We start from the raw sequence: 20,547 nt of genomic DNA, 5'->3' as shown, positions 1-20,547 counted from the left end.
AAAATTCAACTAACAACGTAGAGTCAGTTGTGTTGTCTGTCGGGTTTTCTCCAACATCAATTACTTAAAAAGAAACACTAGATATTGTGTCATGTTGAAAATATTTATGTCGGTGGTTTTCTGTGGAATTTAATCGACTATTCTTTCAAGGCTACGTCACATACTCTTATTTTGTTAGCACAGTATTGTGTTCCCTTCTCTCTCGTTGATACAAACTGTGTATATAATATATACAGATATATTTAAACAAGATTATCATGCAATGTTTACATGAGAAATAACTGCCTCTCAGAAGTGTGTTGACAAAGTTTAAAGACGTAGTTAATGTGAACTATGTCAAGTCTGTACGCACTCAGCTGCTAAGCTACGTGCTGTAAACACAAACCACGTGACTGGCAGCGCTGGCCGTCAGCAGCTTTGCAGCAACGGAGCGAATGGCGGCTTAGTTAGTTGAGGAAGTTAGTCCAGGCAGTCGCGCTACTATGTAATCTTCCACGAATTGCATACATCATTGCACTGAGACAGAGGTAAGACCCTTTATTTAAAACGTCCACATGTCCAAATATACAGTTAGCTAAATGGTGGCGTGGGCGTGTTCACGAAACGTCTGTTAGCAGCGGTCAGGCTACAAACAATCCTAGGCCTTTGCTAGCACGACCTAGCTAGCATGTCTGACAGATTTAGACTCCTCCATCGTTCCACACTGTGTACTACATCATTTATTCTCTAATAGAACTGTGCTGTTTATGGATATAGTTGTTATTAAACAGTTATAGGGACACATGTACAGTTTAGAGACTTGAGTAAACCAAACTCCCATCCACAGGTCACCGTTAGCTTGATAACAGAACGTATTAGCCACGCGTGCTAACTAGCAGCCACCTTATTTGCAGTCAGGCTGCAAAACAAGTTCAGATAACGGACATTGAATGTGTTTATATGCAATTTTACTATCGAATAGTATACCAATCTTGACGTGTATCTAATAACTACTACTGAGCCTAATTACATGCTCAGTGCATCTCAATCTGGCCCGCTTTAAAGTGTGTACACGCATGCTAAAACTTCACTGGACACAAACAAGCTATTTTAGCGTTTTTAACAAACTGGAGGTTAGGATATCATACTAATACTGACTAAACGTTCAAGCTCTTCGGTGGTCTTTCTACCTATAATACGCAAACCTTGATGGTTTAAGGAAATAGCTTGAATCAAGAGGCTAATTGTTAGCTTAGCAGGACTGTAACGTGTTCAGTTGATGACAATCCAGCATTACATGATTTATTGTCTCATACTTTACAACTATATATTGTTTTTTTCAACAAGCACAGTGTAACCTTTCAAAAATATTGTTTGGTCAACGATTTGTTTGTCTTGGGACATTTTTTTGTGGCTAAGGTGATACACTTGTGGCTGTCTTGATGCATCCGGATGTTCATGAAGCCTTCCCTTTCTACCTGTTGTGTCCGAATGCAGGGAGGCAACAGCATTCATGGATATTGTGGACACGTTTAACCTTTTAATACCCAGTGACCAGTTGGACGACACCCTTATCATAGGTCAAAATCTGGAATGTGAAGCCAGTAATGAGTTTGGGCCAGTACTCTGCCTTGAAGATTCGCTGAAGAACATGCTGAGTGACAAGGACCCCATGTTTGGATGCGCAAGCTCTCAATTCAACCTGCTGGATAACGAGGACCCGGCTTTTCAAATTTCAGGCTCAGCAGGTATGCTCACTACCAGTGCAACCAAGGGACCGAATATTCACGTAGCTATAAAATGTGTGATTGTTTTCCTGCTATTGTTCACTGCATACACCACCAGTGTTGTAAAATGACATTTATGCACACAGCTACTTAAATTGTTAATCGAGAATTCTAACAATGGTGGGGCATTTTACTTAATGAAATATTAAAAGCTATGCTGTATTTCTACTGCAAAATGATGACTGAACCAGCTCCTTGGGTTCCCACTGGCCTTTTTTCCTTATTGTTATACCTTTTTAACTTATGTGGCAGATCTCGGGAGTGGTTCAACATCAGCTTCAGGCCTTGGTGGGGAACTGACTGTGACAGAGACCAATCCTGTCAAGCGACCCGTAGGAAGACCCAGGAGACGTCCGTGTAATGTAGAATTAGGTAAGCCTGATGTTCCATTCATGCCATACATGGGAAACAATGATGTTGGTTGACTTATGAGTTATTATTTAAAATAAAATACGTATAAAATTATAGTGAATTAATAACTTACCGGCTCACACTCTCACCATCGTAAAACCTTTAACTCTACAGGCGGTGTTTTAAGCAAAACGTAAACATTCTTAACTTTGATTCAAGTATAAAGAGATAAAAGATACGGTAACCACTGTATAATAAAACAAAAATGACGTAAAACTATTCACCATTGGAATACGCCTGAGAGAAAAAGTGGAGAGGGAAAAGGAAGGTGCAAAGCAGTGCTGTCACCTGATAAGATACTTTATTAATCTCCAAGAGAAATTCACATTTCCTGCAGCTCTGTAAAAATGTCACAATAGACTTAATCACTTCATCACAAAATAAAACAACCAAGGCAAGACGGGAGAGATAAGAAAAGAAAAAGAATAGAATAAGACTAAATAAATAAATAAATAAATGGTGGCACTTCATAATATTTATGTTGGCTTCTGTGTGGTACAATAGAATTGAATATAGTGTATAAATTATACATGATGAGTTGTATAACTCGGGCATGCTGGTGGTTAGCATGTTGGCCACACATTCACAGTCTGGAGATTAGGAAGACCTGGGTTTGATTCTCCCTCAGGCATTTCTGTGTGGAGTTTGCATGTTCTCCCCGTGCGTGGGTACTCCGGTTTCCTCCCACATTCCAAAAACATGCATGTTAGGTTAATTGGCGACTCTTAATTTACCCATAGGTGAGTGTGAGTGGTTGTTTGTCTATATGTGCCCTGTGATTGGCTGGCGACCAGTCCAGGGTGTACCCCGCCAGGTTGCCTGAAGTCAGCTGGGATAGGCTCCAGCATGCCCCCACGACCCTAATGAGGAGAAGCGGCATAGAAAATGGATGCATGGAGCTGTATAATACTCCACAAAATGAAACTAGCAATGTAGAGTCATTTGTGTTGTCTCTATGTACTGAGCACTCATACCCTTTTCTTTTTCGGCAGTAAGTTACATTTCTGGTTGTACAGTGCCTAGAAAAAGTATTCACCACCCGCTGGATGTTTCAGGCTTTTTTTGTGCTTTTTTTTTTTTACATGAATTTGCAAATAAAGTTTCTTACATTTCAAAGTGAAAATAGATTTTTACAAATTGGTGTCAATTTATAAAAAATATATATGTGATTATAAATAAAAATATATAATCACAGCACTGAATCTGATATGTCTCAATCAAACTAGTACATGTTGATTTTGCCATTTTCCGTCTTTCTTCCTTTCAAAACAGCTCCAACTCTTGTGCGTGAATAGCTCTTTTCAAGTCCAGCCGCAAATTCTCGATTGGATCACTCAGTTTGTGAGGACGCCCAGCTCTTGGTATATTTAGAAATGTGCCACATCCTTCCGTTTCACAATTAGGGAAGTGACTGATCTTTGTGGGATGCCCAGTGAGTTGGAAAACTTCTTATACCCATCTCTTATCCTAAACTTTTCAATGATCCTTTCTCTGAACTTGCTTGGTGTGTGATTTTTGTCTTCACGTTGCAGTCCTAGCAAGAATATTTAATGGACCAGAGACTGGACCTCCCAGACACAAGTGTTTTTATGTTTCAGTCACTTGACACGTATGAACTTCAGTCAGGTGACCTCCATTTAACTAACCTGTGACATGTGTTTTCTTTCTAGATACAGCATCCGTACCCACTGGATGCCCGGGACAAAAAGCCACCAACAGGCTCCAGAAGTCGTTTCTGATCAAGAAAGGAGTTAAAGGCGTACAGCTGAAGAAGGAACTAACTCTGGGTGGACGCATCAATATCAACCATCTTGAAGGCGGATTGTGGTTAAAACCTTCTGTTGTACTCAAACGACTGACTGTCACCATCGCAGGATTCAAGATTGAACTACTTCCTGGACCATCTTACCTACATGATGCCGACGCCAACTTTGACAGTGGTTTTTCCTATGGCGGCGACATTGGGTTTGCCATGTTGTCCGATGATGCTGTCAGCGTGCCTAATCCTGAGAAAGTTCCCCGCTTGGATGTAGCTGAGAAGAAGTGCGTTGATGACACAACACTTGGACTGGGTCCGTATGTGAACCCCAATGATGTCCAGGCGGCTAATGGGATGAAAAGAAAAAGCTCTTGCCCACAGGAGGCAGGAAGTGACAATCAGTGTGTGGTGAGAAAGCAAAATCCTGTCAAAGATGGTGTTAAATCGCCACCAAAGAATGGAACAGCTAGTGGTAACAAGGTGGATATAAAAGAGAAGAAAGTGGTGACGGCTAAAAACCAGCTTCAATCTAAGCAATCCCCTAATTCCAATAAGAATAAAGGCTTGATTACATGTGAAGACAGCAACATGGCTAAGGGAGCTAAAGTTTCCCAAAGTGTACCGTCCAAAGTTGTCCAAAGAGATGACCTTCTTAAATCTAAAACTATCAAAACGAAGAGAAGCAATGATTCTTTAAAAAGGCCTGGTGAAAACACCCCAAGTGAGCATGCTTCGAAATTGCAAAAGATGCACACAGGAGAACACAAAGTCAAGCCCACTTCTCCAGTGAAAAAGACGCCATCTAGTGGCTGCCGTGTAGTTGAGCAACACAGTCCAACCAAACCCTCCCATACTCAGAGCTCCTTGAAAGCAGACGCCTCAAACGCCTCACACGGCATTCGTCCGGGCCAGTCTTCCAAAACACCCGAAGAAGCTGTTCAGGAGAAGCATAAAATAAAGAAGCCTGAAAAGATCCTTCAAAAGCAAAAAAGTAAAACAGCAAGAAGTATGTCTGTGGATGAACCGCAGCTGTTTGTCCCAGATAACGCTCCGGCTGTGAAGAGGGAAAGCATTGAGGAGCAGCCTGCTAACAATGAGACTGTGTGGGATGGAAACAACTGCTGCGGTTTGTGCAAGAAACACCACAACAATATGTAAGTCACGAGTCCCAAACTTTTTCAGCTCTGTTGCCATTACATTGACAAAAAGTGTACACGAGTCTTATTAAACTAATCAGGGTGCAGTTCATTCAATCCCAACTACCTTGCTGTGTAAACAGGTTGCAAAGGAAACCCAAACAATATATATTCTTTGTCTTCCAGGTTCATGGTAGGCTGCGGCCGCTGTGACGACTGGTTCCACGGTGATTGCGTTGGTCTCGACCTGCCCAAAGTACGTGAGATGGAGGAGGAAGACCAGATGTATGTGTGCTTGAAGTGCTGCGAGGAGGAGAGCAAAAAGGTGGAGCCCGACCCCTCGACTGTACCGACACCCAAAATAAAAACTGAAGCCGCGGATCATAAGCAGGCTGCCAAACCCAAGCCAGGATCCTCCCAGGCAGTGACGTCAGGGGGTGTCAGATCAGTAAAGAAGGTAGGTCACTTATGTTAATTTTTTTTAATATACTTAAGCTGTTGACCAAATGTATTTTTTTCATTACAAAGGATGTTTCACTATGTGTTTTCTCCAGCTAAGTGATGCTCTGATATTAATCATAGCCAGTGTTTCCACTACACAAGGGTTTGTTGTCTTTTTGCTTTTACTTTTCTTGTACACTGATGGCTTGCACATGGGTGTATGCTAAGGTCTGTGTACTCACCATTTTGTAGCTTCTCACAAAATTTAAACATGCACTCACCCACCACATTGTTATATACGCACATTGATATTCAACCATCGTGGTGCAGAAACACTCACTGATACCACATGCAGATTCTAATGATAACAATACAAAAGCTGTATCAAAATTCTGCCATTACAGCAATGCTCAGCTTTGATTGCCACTATCAGAGAGGAATTTAAATATTTATTATGGAAGTTTTAATTTGCAGTGGTCTACAACTGCACCGATTTATGAGGTGTTTGCAATATTCTGAGCTGTTATACGCCTTTTCAAATTCCAGAGGTTGTTTAAACATTGTACCGATCCACATTTTTCACTGCACTCCAATCCCGATACCTGACTCTGCCGATACTGATACTAGAGCTCCGTTTGCTTTAATATGCAATTCTGTCAAAAGAATATCAGCAAAAGTAGTCCGAAGAATATCAGTGAAATTATCTGTTTCCACATGCTGCACCACACACATACAGTGCTCAGCCTGACGGTTTTATGGCTTTACAGACAATCGGACAACACGCAGTTTAACATTGCACTTAACTTCAGATCACTGCATTATCATTGTTGTTGATTGTATATGAGCCTGTAATAAACTCATCTTTGCAAGGTAGTATGGTATTGTAGCGACCTGCTAGTTTTGTGTAGTGTTTATGATGTCTGACTGTTTTGTGTGGCTGTGAACGCGGCAGACGGTGTGCTTGTGTGTGTGACTGTGTGCAGTGCGAGTGTGGAGACAGCTGCGTTCACTGATGCTCTTTTGTAGAGGTGTCACGTGACACCCAACTCACTGGATGTTGCACAAGATTGGGTCTGCGACAACAGGCCGAGAAGAGATTTTGGTTTGGTTTGGTTTCATTTTCTTTGAACATGCATGCAGGTTACAATGGAATACATCTCATGAATCATTTCACAGTTCCACATGTCCAAAAGGAGCAGGAAGAAGCAAAGCATCCGTTCCACATCTTGTGCAGTATATATTATTATTCATTTTAAGATTCATTCGTACACATTTGACATACTGCTTGCTTGTGTTGATGGGCTCACTTTGCTCATCATTAATATTCACATACTAATTTCTAGTACATTACCTTGTATTGCTCCTCATGAGGATCCCCCACTGTACTGTGTGTGCGGGTGTGTGTATGTATGCTAGCGGCCCCACCTTACCCCAAAGGGATTGTATGACTGGCAAGAGGTCTCACTCCTTTGTTTTATAGAACGCTATTGTTCTATTAAGTGTCTTGGTGCTGAATCAATGCAGAGAGTGAAGCCTCTTCCTGCCTGTTTGCAACAGACAGAAAACAGACATGCACGCACATGTATATATGGAGGCCAGCAAAATTCTCAAGTTCATTTTCATTTATGGTTTTCATTTATTAATTATTTTATATATTATCTATACTCTTTTGGCTACTATGTTTGCTGACAACAAGCTGACAATGTAAAGCGCAGAGGTGGCTCATGGATCGGAAATCTCTGCAGATGGTATTGGAAATTTCTGCTAGTATTGGAACCCGATACTGATACTGGATCGGATCAGACACATCCCTATTTAAACTACAATTACCTAGTAAATATTCACGTATTAGTCAACAGGAAATGCATGCAATGTAATTTAGTGAGAATTGGTGTAGCAGTTCTTTTAAAATTCTGCCAATAAATTAAACTGTCATAAAAATGTGAACTCCATGGCAGATGTCGTTTAAGTCTGACAGTGTTCATCAAAACTGAGCATCGTAATCCTTTTAAAAGGCAGAATTGTAATGGCAAGTGTTTATATTTCTGTTGTTTGAAGATTTTGTCTCATATTGCGCAATATTCAAATGAAACCTAAGTAATTTTTCAACCTCTTGTCTGCAATAGGAACCAGGTAGAAGATTGTCCACAGAAGCTACTCATAAAACAGGTATTCCATGTGGTTGTAATACAAATACAGTGTTGTATGATTATTTGGATGTGATGTGTTGGCAAGGTAATTTGTGGTGGTATAAAATCAGTATTTTGAGGTTATTTAAAAATGTGATAGAAAATGAGAGCCACACATTTTGTCCTGGTGGAACAGCTGGCTAATGCAAACAAACTTATCCTTGGTTCCATCCTCACAGGAATTCCAGTAAAAATTGAGGCAAAAAGTAAATCTGCATCTTGTACCTCAAAAAAGCGTGCATCTGTGGATGAGATCAGGCGCAGCGTGCGTGATTCTCTGAAAGAAATCCTTATCCAGAGGTAGGAAAATTCCATAAATTTACATTACACAGCCTCTTCATTGCAAAGCGTTCAAAGACTCGTGTAAATGTGCTGAATGTGTGACATTTTCTGCATTTTAGGTTGAAGGAGTCTGACTTGAATGTCCCAGTAGAAAAAGCGTCTGAAGTTGCCAAGAAGACGGAGAGAGAACTCTTTCACATGTATAAAGACACCGAAAACAAATATAAGAACAAGTATCGAAGTTTGATGTTTAACCTGAAAGATACTAAAAATAATGTAAGTTGTGTTTGAACTGTCTCCAAATGAGACCAGACATGATATGCACGTAAAGTCATGTTGCATTTCAGTTCACATCTAAAACTCATTTGTTGTTATTTGAATACACAGGTTCTCTTTAAGAAAGTTCTCAAAGGAGACATCCCTCCTGCTAATCTAATCCGAATGAGTCCTGAAGAACTGGCGTCTAAGGAACTGGCTGCGTGGCGGAAAAGAGAGAACCGACACGTAAGTAATTGTCAGAACAGAAGAGCTTTATCGAAATGTGCAGGAAGGCCGATTGACACAGATTTCCTGTTTGTTAAGACATACTGTCATCTGATTTTTACAGACGATTGAAATGATTGAAAAAGAGCAAAGAGAGGCAGAGAGACGGCCAATCACCAAGATCACACATAAAGGGGAGATTGAGATTGAGAGTGAAGAGCCAGTGAAAGCACCTGAACCTGTGGAGGTAAGAGACATGCAATGCCTCTCATTTGTTATCCTCACAAGTTCATGTGGCACCCAACTGAAGATCCCCCCTCATGACTGTGCAGCAGATTGAACCTCCAGTCAAAGTGTCAGAAGTCCCTGTAGAAGCTCCAAGTGCTCCTGAGAAGGCCGTAGAGAGCACAGAGGAAGAGAAAGACACCACCAAGCAACACAAAGCTCATTTATTTGACCTCAACTGTAAAATCTGTACAGGTGATCTGAAACATGAGCCCTGATGTCAAACGTCACGAGCTTCAATCACTGACATATGTCGCTCTTCTTACCCATGAAGGTCGTATGGTGCCCCCTGTGAAAGAGGCACCCACCAAAGTGGTCAAAGTTGCTACAACAGTGGCGAAGAGGCTGTCTGCCAAAGGAGAGGAGGCAAGCACAGCGCCCCCAGCTGTTGAGGATGACTTACACCTCTCTGTCCTAGAAGAGAGCTTTCACAAGGCTCAGACCAACTACGAGCGAAGGTAATACCGTCATTTATAATGTTGGGTTCTCTTTGGGTTGGAGTAGTCACTAAAGTACTACTCTCTCCATCTCAGGTCTGATTACACAGCTGGTCGAGATGATGATACGGCATTCCTCTCCAGCCTGACGTCCCTGTGGCGAGGTTTTATTACTATGCACTCTGTGGCCAAACTTGTCACAAAAGCTTTTCCTGTGTCAGGCATTCTGGACAACTTGACTCAGGTACGTCACGCTTTGAAAGAACGCCCTCCAGACACACCAAGTGCCTTAAGTCCGCTCTGAAAGTTAAATGTACCTCATTAATGTTTTCATACCGCTCATTGAAGTCACTCCCATTCTGTCTCAAATCTCTGGTCAGCAGTCTACTCGACAATACAGATCTCTCAAGATTTTATTCCACTCAGTCTGTACACTTTGTGTACAGTTTAAAACACAAATATCCTAGCACAAAGATGTATTTTACTTTTACACGGATTGATGAGTTCAACTGACCTTTTCGTTGAGTGTAGGGCTGCAACTAACGACTATTTTCGTAGTCGATTATTTTGAAGATTGCTTTTTTCGATGGCCCTCGGCGGCCGAAACGCAAAAGTAAGGGGTTTGGTCCGCAACATATCAGAAAAGAGGCAAAAATGCCTCTCACTGTTTTCCAAAGTCAAAGCTGATGTGTGTGAATATAACACAAAGATAATAGATGAGCTTTGATAGATGACAAGGGAAATTAAAAAATATTCACATTTGTGAGGCTGAAATCAGAGGGTACTATAGTATATTTACAGTATATTTTAAATCAAATAATGATTAATTCAATGCCAAAACAGTTCTCAATTAATTGAATAATCAAATAATTGTCGATTCATCTATGAATTGTTGCAGCTCTAGTTGAGTGCACCACATCTGCTTAGGGGGGAAATAGCATGTAAAAGGTATGCATCAGTGTGCACCTTACTGCAAGGGGCAATCATACACCCAAAGCAACAAAAAAAGAGAAGACAAGTTTTAGAATCTCCCAGTCAGTTAGGAAGATCTCTGGCCCTATCTTTGACACATTTGAAGGTGTTTGCAAATATTGCTGAGTCATGAAGTGGCTGATAGACTCCTACCCAAAAAGACTGAATGATGTCATTAAAGGACACACACAAAACTAGCTTATTGAACACTTTTATTATTTTTTAAAAATATTTTTAATTTCTTTCTTTTTCACTTCAATTGTACAAATTAACAAAACAATCGTATTATGTTTTGAAAGGAGTTTAAATGAGGCATCATTTCTTTACATCACAGATGTCAAACTTAAGGTCTCGGGGCCACATCTGCCATGCCATGCTATTTTTTGGTAGTTCATGAAAGGCCAAAAACGCACACACACACGTTCATTGTTCAGAATCAATTACTCCTGTTCATTCTGGCAGAAAATTGGTACTGAATTTGCAAGTTTTTTCATGTTTAGCTCAATATTATTTGATGAAACAAATGTTTTTTATCAGATTTTTAAATAAATAGTTGCAATCCTTGTGTATCATAACTTGATTGCTAATTTTTAAAGTACAGTAGATGTCCATCAGTTGATAGTAATTGAATGTATGCGTAATTATGATAATAATATGATGGCGAGTTTCCACATTTAAATGGTTTGACAGTTATAACCTGCCCTCTGGAGGGCATGTGATGAAAATGACTTTGACACCCCTGCTTTCCATCATGAAAAGCTGCTATTTTAACAGTTTCACTTTCTGTATCCACACTACCTGCTTACTTAAAAGTGACCAAAAAGGAACATTCAGCAAAAAAAAAAAATGTAACTTGTCATCAGTTTGATGGGCACTTAAACCTGACTACTCTTTGGAAAGTGTCATCATTATGCAAATGCTTAAAGTAATGTTGGATCGTTTTCAATAGGATCTTCCAGACAGCATTCAGGTTGGTGGGAGGATAAGTCCGCAGACTGTGTGGGACTACTTGGAGAAGATCCGTGCGACTGGAACTAAAGTGAGATTTTGACATCTAATTATGGATCATGTCTCACCAAACCAGAAGTAATCTTGTTTTCTTTTTAAATGGATCGTCGTCTTTGCTGACACGTGCCCTCTTTTTTTTTTTTTTTGGTATGTTTTTTTTATATACAGGAAGTGTGTCTGATTCGCTTCTCCCCTGTGACCGAGGAAGATGAGATCTCCTACACTCTCCTTTATGCCTACTTTAGCAGCAGAAGGCGTTTCGGGGTGGTGTCAAACAACCGCAAACAAGTGAAGGACATGTATCTCATTCCTTTGGGTGCTACTGAAAAAGTGCCACATCAGCTCGTGCCCTTCGATGGACCAGGTGATTCAAACACACCTCTTTTTCCTCCGCTTTAGAGATCAACAAATTTGGTTCCTCTTCCAGAAAGTGTTAGGCCACCACGTGGACTATGGAAAAATCCATTACATTTGGGTGCAGATCTGGATACACGGGCTAATACACAACGTTATTATTAAAGTGTTATGACATGAAAGGAACAGCCCACCATTTAGAATTGATATTGGCACACCTTGTCATTCTCTGTGCACCAGGAAGTAGCATTTTTCTCAATTTAGTTAACAATTCAGCCTTGGTGGAGGTTTGTGATCTACTAAGTCACATTCTAGTTATGTTATTAGTTTTGCCAAAACAAGGTGGCCTAAGACTTTTGCACGTTACTGTATACAGTATCATATACTGCCATCATCATATACAGTTGTCCCTCCTTTATCGCGGTTAAGTGGTTCCAGTCTCGACTGCGATAGGTGAATTTCCACATAGTAGGATTCAATGTAAAGATGGCCGCTGTTTTCACAATATACAGTATGTACCGAGCTAACTGGTTAGCCTCCAATGTGTTTATTCTAAACTTGGGAAACTTGAGTGGGGAAGAAGGACAAAGTAAGTGCTGTAATTTACAGTGTGTAAGACACACCAGATAATAAGCCGCACATGTCCACGTCATAAAATGACATATTGTGGCACACACGAGTTTGTGAGGACCAGGCAGCTCTTTATTTGACAGGAGCCAATCATGAGCTAAGAGAAAACTCACAATGAGCTTATCAACCCATCGGAAATCACAGGAGGTCATTACTCAATATAACAGTTTGACTCACAATGTCATCTTAGATAGAAGGCTAAAAATCATGGCTGGCGGGGTAATGCAATGATTCATTCAGCTGCCTGTGTCCACCAGAGGGAGCTCATGAGCTCTGAACTGCTCTGCTGGGATAGAAATGCATTATGCAAAGAAGTTTAAATAATTGTTGTTTTTTATTTTAAACTCGTATTGGTACTTGTCTTGTATATTTCTACCTTTTGGGTGTTAAGTTGCTGTGTGATGATTTTAGCCTTGTATCTAAGATGACAGACTGTGAGTCAGACTGTTATATTGAGTGATGACCTGCTGCGATTTCCGATGGGTTGTCAAGTTTCCTTAGTAGCGTGTGATTGGCTCCTGCCAAAGAAAGAGCTACCATTTCCTCACTGACTCGCAAGCGGCACAGTATTTAAACGATTAGTAGTCGTTTCTGAAGTATAGGAGATGTCACAAGTTTGGAACATGGACATAAATTAGCCGCACCGCTGTATAAACCGCAGGGTTCAAAGTTTAAGAAGGAAGTAGTGGCTTATACACCGGAAATTAGGGTAAGTAAAAAGCACCACTGCCACACGGAATGGGAGGAGAACTTGCGGGTAATGTCTCATCAGTGTAACATTACCGATGCCTGGTAGTGACCAGAATAGTATATGTGACTTGTCTTTCAACATTTTTTGACTAATATTTGGTCATAGTCAAACATGGAACAGTGATCATTTATTCATTAATTTTTGAAAAACCGCGATATAGTGAGGGAGAGATGTTTGAACCGCATAAACTAGTCATAAAGTGTCCCAATACAACTTTTTCACTTTCGATACGATGCAGATACTGCAGCCTTGAATATAGTCAGATTTAGGTATCGTCACGAAAGATACATACTTTGATTACCCATTTTGTAGAGTGAAATATTAGAAGATGCATGATTGAGTGATATTACTCAGAGAACAATGGCGCTATCAGCCCGATATCAATATCGGAGCGAGACACCCCAACAAACATTAATAAAACACTTAAACAGTTACTAAATTGTGCCTGCTTGGTGATGATAAAAATAGGGGTTTTCAAAGTGTGAGGCGGGTCTCCCTTGGGAGGCTTAAAGGGATAGTTCGGATTTTTTGACACGAAGTTGTATGACATCCCCATCAGCATTGTAGTCCAATAACAGCAATTTACCCCCCCCCCCCCCCCCCACTTGGTCTCCTAAGTCCAGTTCTGGTCAGATTTCTGTGATGAAGAACGTAGTTCTGCGTAGTTGCGGGGGGGGGACAATTAAGTAAAGAGTTTGGCTTGTCAAAACAATATGCCTTCAAAAGATTAAAACATTTGCATCACAAAAATGCCTTCCCAATAAAATCAGACCTCACAAATGGCTCGTCGTTATATATGTCTCTTGCCGTATCGCTGCGCACTGTCGCCTGTGTGTTCATGTCCACACACTCGCGGTAATACCACGCTTCTTCCGTCTTGGAGCACTGCGGCCATCTTCTTCATGTAAAGTGTCCTCATCACATACACATGAACGCTCAGGCGACAGTGCGCAGGGATACGAGAAGAGACATATAACGCCGAGCGTTTTGGGAGGTCTGACCTTTTTGAGAAGGCATTTTGGTGATGCAAACGCATTACCAGAATTTGAAAGTTTGAAAAAGCCCTTCACAGCACAAATGCTCGTCACGATTCAAGCCTAATTTGTGGTCTTGTTTGACAGGTCTAGAAAACAATCGAGCAAACCTTCTCTTGGGACTAATAATTCGCCAGAGGCCAAAAAGGGACTATCTTCCTGTTGACTTGAACCAAACGGCAAGGATGTCTCCTGAAGTCAAGCCCGTTCCTGTTTCTGTCCAAGAGACTCCTGCAGAAGAAGATGATGAGAAGCTCTTCCTGGCCTCCTTGACTACTCCGAATAAAAGCGAGAAGGAGAGACCACTTGAGCCGACGGAGGCTGTTGAAGAAGAGCCAATTACAGAGTCCTTTGAAGAACCGTGTGCATCGGGGAAGAACAGTCAGGAACCTCAAAAGCCTCTGCGTTTTCTTCCTGGTGTGTTAGTCGGCTGGGGCGGAGAACTACCACCCCTTCCAGATTTTGGAGGAAAGCCTGCAGAAATCCCTCACAAGGCTGCCCAGAAAACTGAGGTGCCACCGAGCGTGAGCTCCAAGAGTCCAACCGTTGCTGCGGCCGCTGCGCCTCGAGAGCGCTTTGTCATTAAGAAAAAAGAAGTGAAAGCCGTCCATGCAGAACCCGAGTCTTCCAGCCAGACGGAGGCTGCAAACTCCTCATCAGGAAAAGATGCCGAGGCAGCGCCCCGAAGTGCTCCAGTCTCCCTGAGAGATAAGCCGCCAGATGTATCAACGGATGCTTTCTTGGAAAGCTTGTCGAAGACTCAAAGCCAGGGTGAAACAAGCAGCAGCCCCAACAAAGATGACGCTCTTTCCGCTGATGCAGACAAAGGCAAGCTGGAATCGCACGTGGCGTCAGATCACACAAATAGCTCCAAACCTCCTCTAAGCGGGATACTGAAAAAGATTTCTGCCTATTCAAGTGCAACCAAAGCCAGCGAAAACAGTCAGGTTGCTCCTTTGGAAGCTAAACCTACACCTGTGTTGAGTGGCGGTAAAAATAACCCAGTTACAACATTTCATCAAGGCTTTTTACAGATGTCTCAGGCCAAACATAAATTGAAGGAACAAAACCAAACTGCCAGCGACCACGAAGATCCAGCTGAAATCCAGGCGGGCGCCACAGTATCAGTGACTTCAGTCCAAGTGCCACAAGCAGAGAGTGACAACGCCTCGAAGCACCAACGTATCACAGCGACGGTGCCAGATGGCGTGACATGTAACAGTGCTGCACCTGTCCCCCAGCAGCAGCAGCAACAACCTCAGGTACCTGGCAGCAACCTCGACCCATCTATTTCCAACTCTTTCCACAACCTACACGTCCAGGATCAGAACCACAGCACACCGCAACAGGCCCAGTCCAAAGACGAGGCACCCCAGGAGGAGGAGGAGGAGCGCTACGCCTACTGCCACCCGTGGGAGATGCCTCATCACAGCGAGGAGAGGGATGACGACGAGGACAATGAAGATGACCAACACCATCAGCGCCCCCATCGCAGCAAACACGGCCACCGCAGAGACTCGCACCACGGGAAGAAGAGCAGGTACCACGCCAGGGAGCGTGAGAGGAAGCACGAGCGCGGATACGACGACAAGTACAGAGAGCGGAATAAGCACCACGGGCACCCTGAGGACCGCTACGGCGAGAAGAGGAAAGAACGATACTACAGTGACGACTACAGCAGCCGCCACAAAGAACGACACCGACATCGACGGGACTCGGACTATGAAAACGGGCGGAGGGGCTCAAAAGACTCTAATTACTCGTAATTATTATATTTGTTTTTGTTTTTTTTACATTTTGTTTTTAAAAGGAATTAAGCCCTAGTAGTGTTTGGTGCTCTGAGACTCATTCAACCCACTTCTGCTTTGTAGATTATCTGTGATTTCACGTCCTTCCCGTCTTTTACTTTGTCAGTTACGAGCTGAGCTATTGTTTTAATGGAGTTGCGAAGGTCATCACACTCGCTTGTCAGTTTACCACACTATGTACAACTTGACAAACACCTCACAACTTTCCAGAGGGCTTTGTTTGAGACGCGGTCCTAATATTTTGCCAGCATTTAATAGAACGGAAAACCAACAAAGTCTGAGCCGTTCCAGTGCAAGGCTTTCCTATACTGTATAGTTGTGACTCCGAAATGGACAAGTGAGTGTTGTCGCATTCTCTCCACTCTTCAGAAAAGGGGCCATCATTTTCAATTTGAAATTTTAACCGTCTGTATTGTAGACATCTTGTTTGTACTGATCATGTGCACCAGACACAGTCCTGGCTCCAAGACATTAGGTCAAACATTCTTTGGAGTTCAGCAAACTCTCCATCTTCCCAATTTGGCTCCTTAAATTTTGGCTTTAAATATTTTATAGTCTTACTTTCTATTGGAGAAATGCGTTGTACATTTTGGCTTGTAATATACCTTTAGAGATGAAGTGTGCCTTTGCACGTGTGTATGTACAGTTGGTAATAAAGCTAATTCTTTTTTTATTGTTGGTTATAAAAAGAACTTCACATTTCTGTGTACAGTAAATATATTAAAGATACAATCAATCACTGAAACACTGTTTCCAGTATGTTAAATGTACACAAAACACTACCAACAATGTTGATTAGTCCTTTTACAAAGACGTAACTATGGAGCAAGACAGTTTAGTTAACTTGGTATTTAAAAGGTTTTACTTTGTGTAGTAAAATAAAAACAGCTCATGTGGCACCTCCAAACTAGTTGAAGGCAATCTGCTGCTCGATGCTGGTTGTACTCATTTCAAGCAATTGTAAAGTCAAGTGAATCATACAACTTTTATTCATTGTGCAGGCAATGTTTTAACTTAACATTTTAACACACCTGTCTCACCAATACAAACATAACTACTGTGGAATAAATTCAAAAGTACAGTACACAACCTCAGTGGCAGAGCTAAGGGTGGCCGTGGCCACCCCAGGTCACTCTCCAGCCACCCCTTCTAGACAATGAAAAATGTATCCTTCCACCACAGCACACCCTTTAAAGTCACATGATATGACATAATGGAGAAGTAACAGGAAGGCGTGTTCAGAGCGACAAGGATACCTAGTGGCTTTATAGAGGTATTGCTGGAATTAAATACATGTCAGTCGGTGGTAGAGCAACACATCTTGAGCGTTTCGGTTCCTTTGTCGGTATGTACTGTTTAAGAAATGGCCAATGGTCAATACAGTTGTTTTTGGACAACGTGTTTTCAGTGCAGTAAAAATGTCTGTTTTGTCATGCTAGTATCCATTTCAACTCCCATGCTATTTCCATTAGGGTGACCATATACCTAAAACCAGGACACGAAATAAAATTAAAAAGCTAAAATATCTACAGCCAATGACACAAATTTCAAAGGAAGAACATTCGAAAACCGCCAAAACAAATGATTAAAAAAACAAACTGACACAGGAAGCGGAGGTCAAATGCTTATTAAGTTTTGCAATGTAACCAATATTGTATGAAAAAATGTACCCCCTAAAGCTACATTCCCACTGCAGGGCAAATTTTGCACACATGGCCTGTATGATTTTTTTCATGTCAGTGTGAACGGTACAATTCCAGTTTTTTCAAATGCGACTCGGGCCTCGTTCGTGTGTAGATAGAAATCCGATATGTATCCGATCTAGTGCTGTCTGAACAGTCAGGTTGCATATATCCGTCCAATACGCCATCAAAAGGCGTGTTTTGCCGTGCGAGACGAGGGTGAAACTTCTTGTCATCTGAAAATCATTTTGAAGTGTTATTGAAGAGGCTCACATCAACGTCTCACCACTAGTGGCTCCCACATCCACCCACACGCTCCATGAACTACCATGGCTAAAATTATTGCTCTTTTCTTTCTTAATCTCCTACGAGGAATCATTTGGTTCAGCAAATATTGACTCCCGTTGCACAATGCCCTTGAAATTGCCCCCGCCGCATTAAGGAGAGCACACACTGGGGCACTGTTTACTTCTGTAAACACACGACCGTGAGTGTGATGTCATGTTCTGCACATGCGCGTCACTTTCCGGATGCATCGGGTTCACACTGGCAAGTGGCGTTTTATTGGGAATGTGAACAACCACAGAAAAGATCGAAATCTGAATTGGGCATCATACATACCCTGGACTGTGAACGTAGCCTTGGTTGACATATTTTCTCCACATGTTGACTTTTGGGTACTTTGACTGTGGAGTTTCCACTTTGTCAAGAACCTTTCTTAAAAACAGCAAATCTATAAATAAGACAAGGCTGCAACTAATTATTTAGCCTTGTATCTAAGATGACAGACTGTGAGTCAGACTGTTATATTGAGTAATGACCTAATTATTATTTTTAGAACCAAACATATGGGTTTGGTCCGCAACATATCTGGGAAGAGGCAAAAATGTCGATCACTGTTTTCCAAAGTCAAAGCCGATGTGTGTGAATATCTTGTTTTGCCTAAAACACAAAGATAACAGGTCTGCTTTCACGGACGACTATGGAAACTAAAAAATATTCACGTTGGAGAAGCTGAAATCAGAGGATAAAACAGACGAATCGAATACCAAAATAGTTGTCGATAATCCAAATCACCGAGTCATTAATTGTTGTAGCTCTAAATAAGAGAAACAGCGTTTCCCCGTCTACGTCTCATTGCTATCATGGACATTAAAGCCCTCGCTGCTCTCTAAAAAGCTGAGAGGTTCATCAAAGAAGAAAACATTTCCAAGACTTCCTTGAAAGCCACATGAAAACAACCCCGATGTCAGGACTGATACATCCGTGCCCATTTCAAATCCTCCGAAGTACAGCTGCCCGCCGTAGTCCAAGGCAACATATCGTCCAACTGAGTCCACGTCTTCGTGAAGAATCGTCTTGTTGTTCAAGTCGGCTTGAATGACGGTACCGTTGACCACAACGGAGACATGGTGCCATCTGTTGCAGCACAACGTTTGACTCGTCAAAGTCACCGGGACACAAACCCTTTCTCCGAGATTAACTGCGACTTTGAGGTGCCCCTTCTCAAGTCCAACTGCCAGGAAGTCATCATCGTCATGTCCCGCCTTCCCTAACCACATGATCAAACTGTCACTTGTGTTCGTGCGGAAGCTAAAAGACACTTGAGTGTATCTTAAATGTCTCCTGTTGTATTTCAGATCAAGATATTTCACATATGAGTGTCCCGCAAAGTTCAAAGTGTCAGTGGCGACCTCTCTGCTGCAGTACCTCCCCCCCCACCCTAGGGGGCATATGCAGCGGTACGCTGTGACGCTAACTGGCGCACAAATGGCGCCGCGTTCGCAGAGGTTGTCGACACAGCTGACAGACTGGTTGCAAACTGGGCCGGTCCATGATGACGGACACTCACACGTGACGGAGTCACTTCCTGTTGCCCTACATTGACCTCCATTGTGGCACACTTTGTATCCACAGGCGCTCCCATCCCAGTCTCCGACATTCGCTCCACTCAGAGCTCCCTTCTCCGTCAACTCCAACTCAAGCCCGTTTAGAATGACTTCCCGGATGCCGCCGGTGAAGCCCAGCGCTCCTCCTTCCATTGCGTCTGTGGACATCAGAGTGGAGACGCCCCCTATGAAGACGTTGGTGGTGACATCCAGGGTGCTCATGCCCTCAGTCGCATTGTGTGTGACCCCTTCGCCATCCAGGATTAGGAATCCCTGCTGACCGACCCGCCCTGCCTTTACTGTGTGCCACTTTCTAGTGTGCATGTCCACTTTGTTGACAGTTTGAAGGACGTGGGTGCCATCCCCCAGATTGTATCGCAGCTGGACGAAAGAGGACGTTAAAGAGAGGCAGAGGAAGTCTCCTGCAGGAAGGAAATGAAACAGAACGAAGTTGATGTAAAGTGTATTTCATATATATTGGAAGCACTGAAACAAGGACTGGACATTTATGTTTGTTTTGGTAGATTCGAGTTAGACTACTTCCAAATCATCAGCATCCAATTACAGTAACGGATGCCATCAACACACACGTTTCTACCGAAGAATGCACCCACTGCAAATAAAAAACACCCGTGGTAAATCAAAGACGGTATATGGTTTATATACTGTACAGTGGTGTGGAAAAGTGTTTGCCCCCTTCCCGATTTCTTATCTTTTTCCATGTTTGTCACACTTAAAGCACACTTGAGTCTAATTTCTCTAGCCACACCCAAGCCTGATTACTGCCACACCTGCTCTCAGTCAAGAAATCACTTTCTGTAAATAGGACCCTAAGTGAAGGAGGCCGAAAGATCCTCAAAAGCTAGACATCATGCCGAGATATAAAGAAATTCAGGAACAAATGAGAAAGAAAGTAATTGCGGTCTATCAGGCTGAAAAAGGTTATAAACAACATGGGACTCCAGCAAACCACAGTGAGAGCCATTATCCACAAATGGTGAAAACATGGAACAGTGGTGTACATTTCCCAGGAGTGGCCGGCCAACCAAAGTGACCCCAAGAGCGCAGCGACGACTCATCCAAGAGGTCACAAAAGACCCCACAACAACATCCAAAGAACTGCAGGACTCACTTGCCTCAGTCAAGGTCAGTGTTCACTGAGCAGTGACATTGAGCAAAAATGGCCTGCATGGCAAAGTTCCAAAACAAAAACACTGCTGAACAAAAAGA

The 20,547-nt window shown here is 42.3% G+C and overlaps 2 protein-coding genes across 16 annotated transcripts in view; one reads left to right on the top strand and one right to left on the bottom strand.

Annotated features, from left to right (window-relative positions):
* Positions 1-388: 388 nt before the first annotated feature.
* On the top strand, positions 389-16,638 carry phf3 (PHD finger protein 3). 3 transcript variants are annotated; one of them, XM_054798587.1, is made up of 16 exons: positions 389-527; positions 1,477-1,727; positions 2,019-2,138; positions 3,848-5,090; positions 5,259-5,529; positions 7,640-7,682; positions 7,882-8,002; positions 8,104-8,260; positions 8,372-8,488; positions 8,592-8,714; positions 8,803-8,947; positions 9,027-9,210; positions 9,286-9,433; positions 11,111-11,200; positions 11,338-11,533; positions 14,026-16,638. In XM_054798587.1, the coding sequence occupies exons 2-16, from the start codon at positions 1,493-1,495 to the stop codon at positions 15,702-15,704; spliced, it is 4,872 nt and encodes a 1,623-aa protein (XP_054654562.1). In that variant the 5' UTR covers positions 389-527; positions 1,477-1,492; the 3' UTR covers positions 15,705-16,638. The 3 variants fall into 3 exon arrangements, with proteins under 3 accessions (XP_054654562.1, XP_054654561.1, XP_054654563.1); XM_054798586.1 differs by having other exon boundaries at positions 8,800-8,947; positions 14,026-16,635; XM_054798588.1 differs by lacking the exon at positions 389-527 and having other exon boundaries at positions 1,481-1,727; positions 8,800-8,947; positions 14,026-16,637.
* Positions 16,232-20,547, bottom strand: part of eys (eyes shut homolog) — a 259,527-nt gene continuing 255,211 nt past the window's right edge. For all 13 annotated transcript variants that reach the window (XM_054798574.1, XM_054798573.1, XM_054798572.1 and 10 more), the window contains one exon: positions 16,232-19,739. In XM_054798574.1, coding sequence (XP_054654549.1) covers positions 18,556-19,739 — 1,184 coding nt within the window. In that variant the 3' untranslated portion in view covers positions 16,232-18,555. The remainder of the gene's footprint in view (positions 19,740-20,547) is intronic.

Source organism: Dunckerocampus dactyliophorus, chromosome 14, assembly GCF_027744805.1.
Source record: "Dunckerocampus dactyliophorus isolate RoL2022-P2 chromosome 14, RoL_Ddac_1.1, whole genome shotgun sequence".
NCBI lineage: Eukaryota > Metazoa > Chordata > Actinopteri > Syngnathiformes > Syngnathidae > Dunckerocampus > Dunckerocampus dactyliophorus.
Note: the sequence above shows the minus strand (reverse complement) of the source record. Positions and strands in the feature narration are given on the sequence as shown.

Bases quoted from the DNA above. Each gene is read 5' to 3' on its own strand.
- phf3 (XM_054798588.1), top strand. From the start codon at position 1,493: ATGGATATTGTGGACACGTTTAACCTTTTAATACCCAGTGACCAGTTG. The intron at 8,003-8,103 runs GTAGGAAAATTC...TCTGCATTTTAG, and splicing joins AAAGAAATCCTTATCCAGAG to GTTGAAGGAGTCTGACTTGA. The intron at 8,261-8,371 runs GTAAGTTGTGTT...TTGAATACACAG, and splicing joins TGAAAGATACTAAAAATAAT to GTTCTCTTTAAGAAAGTTCT.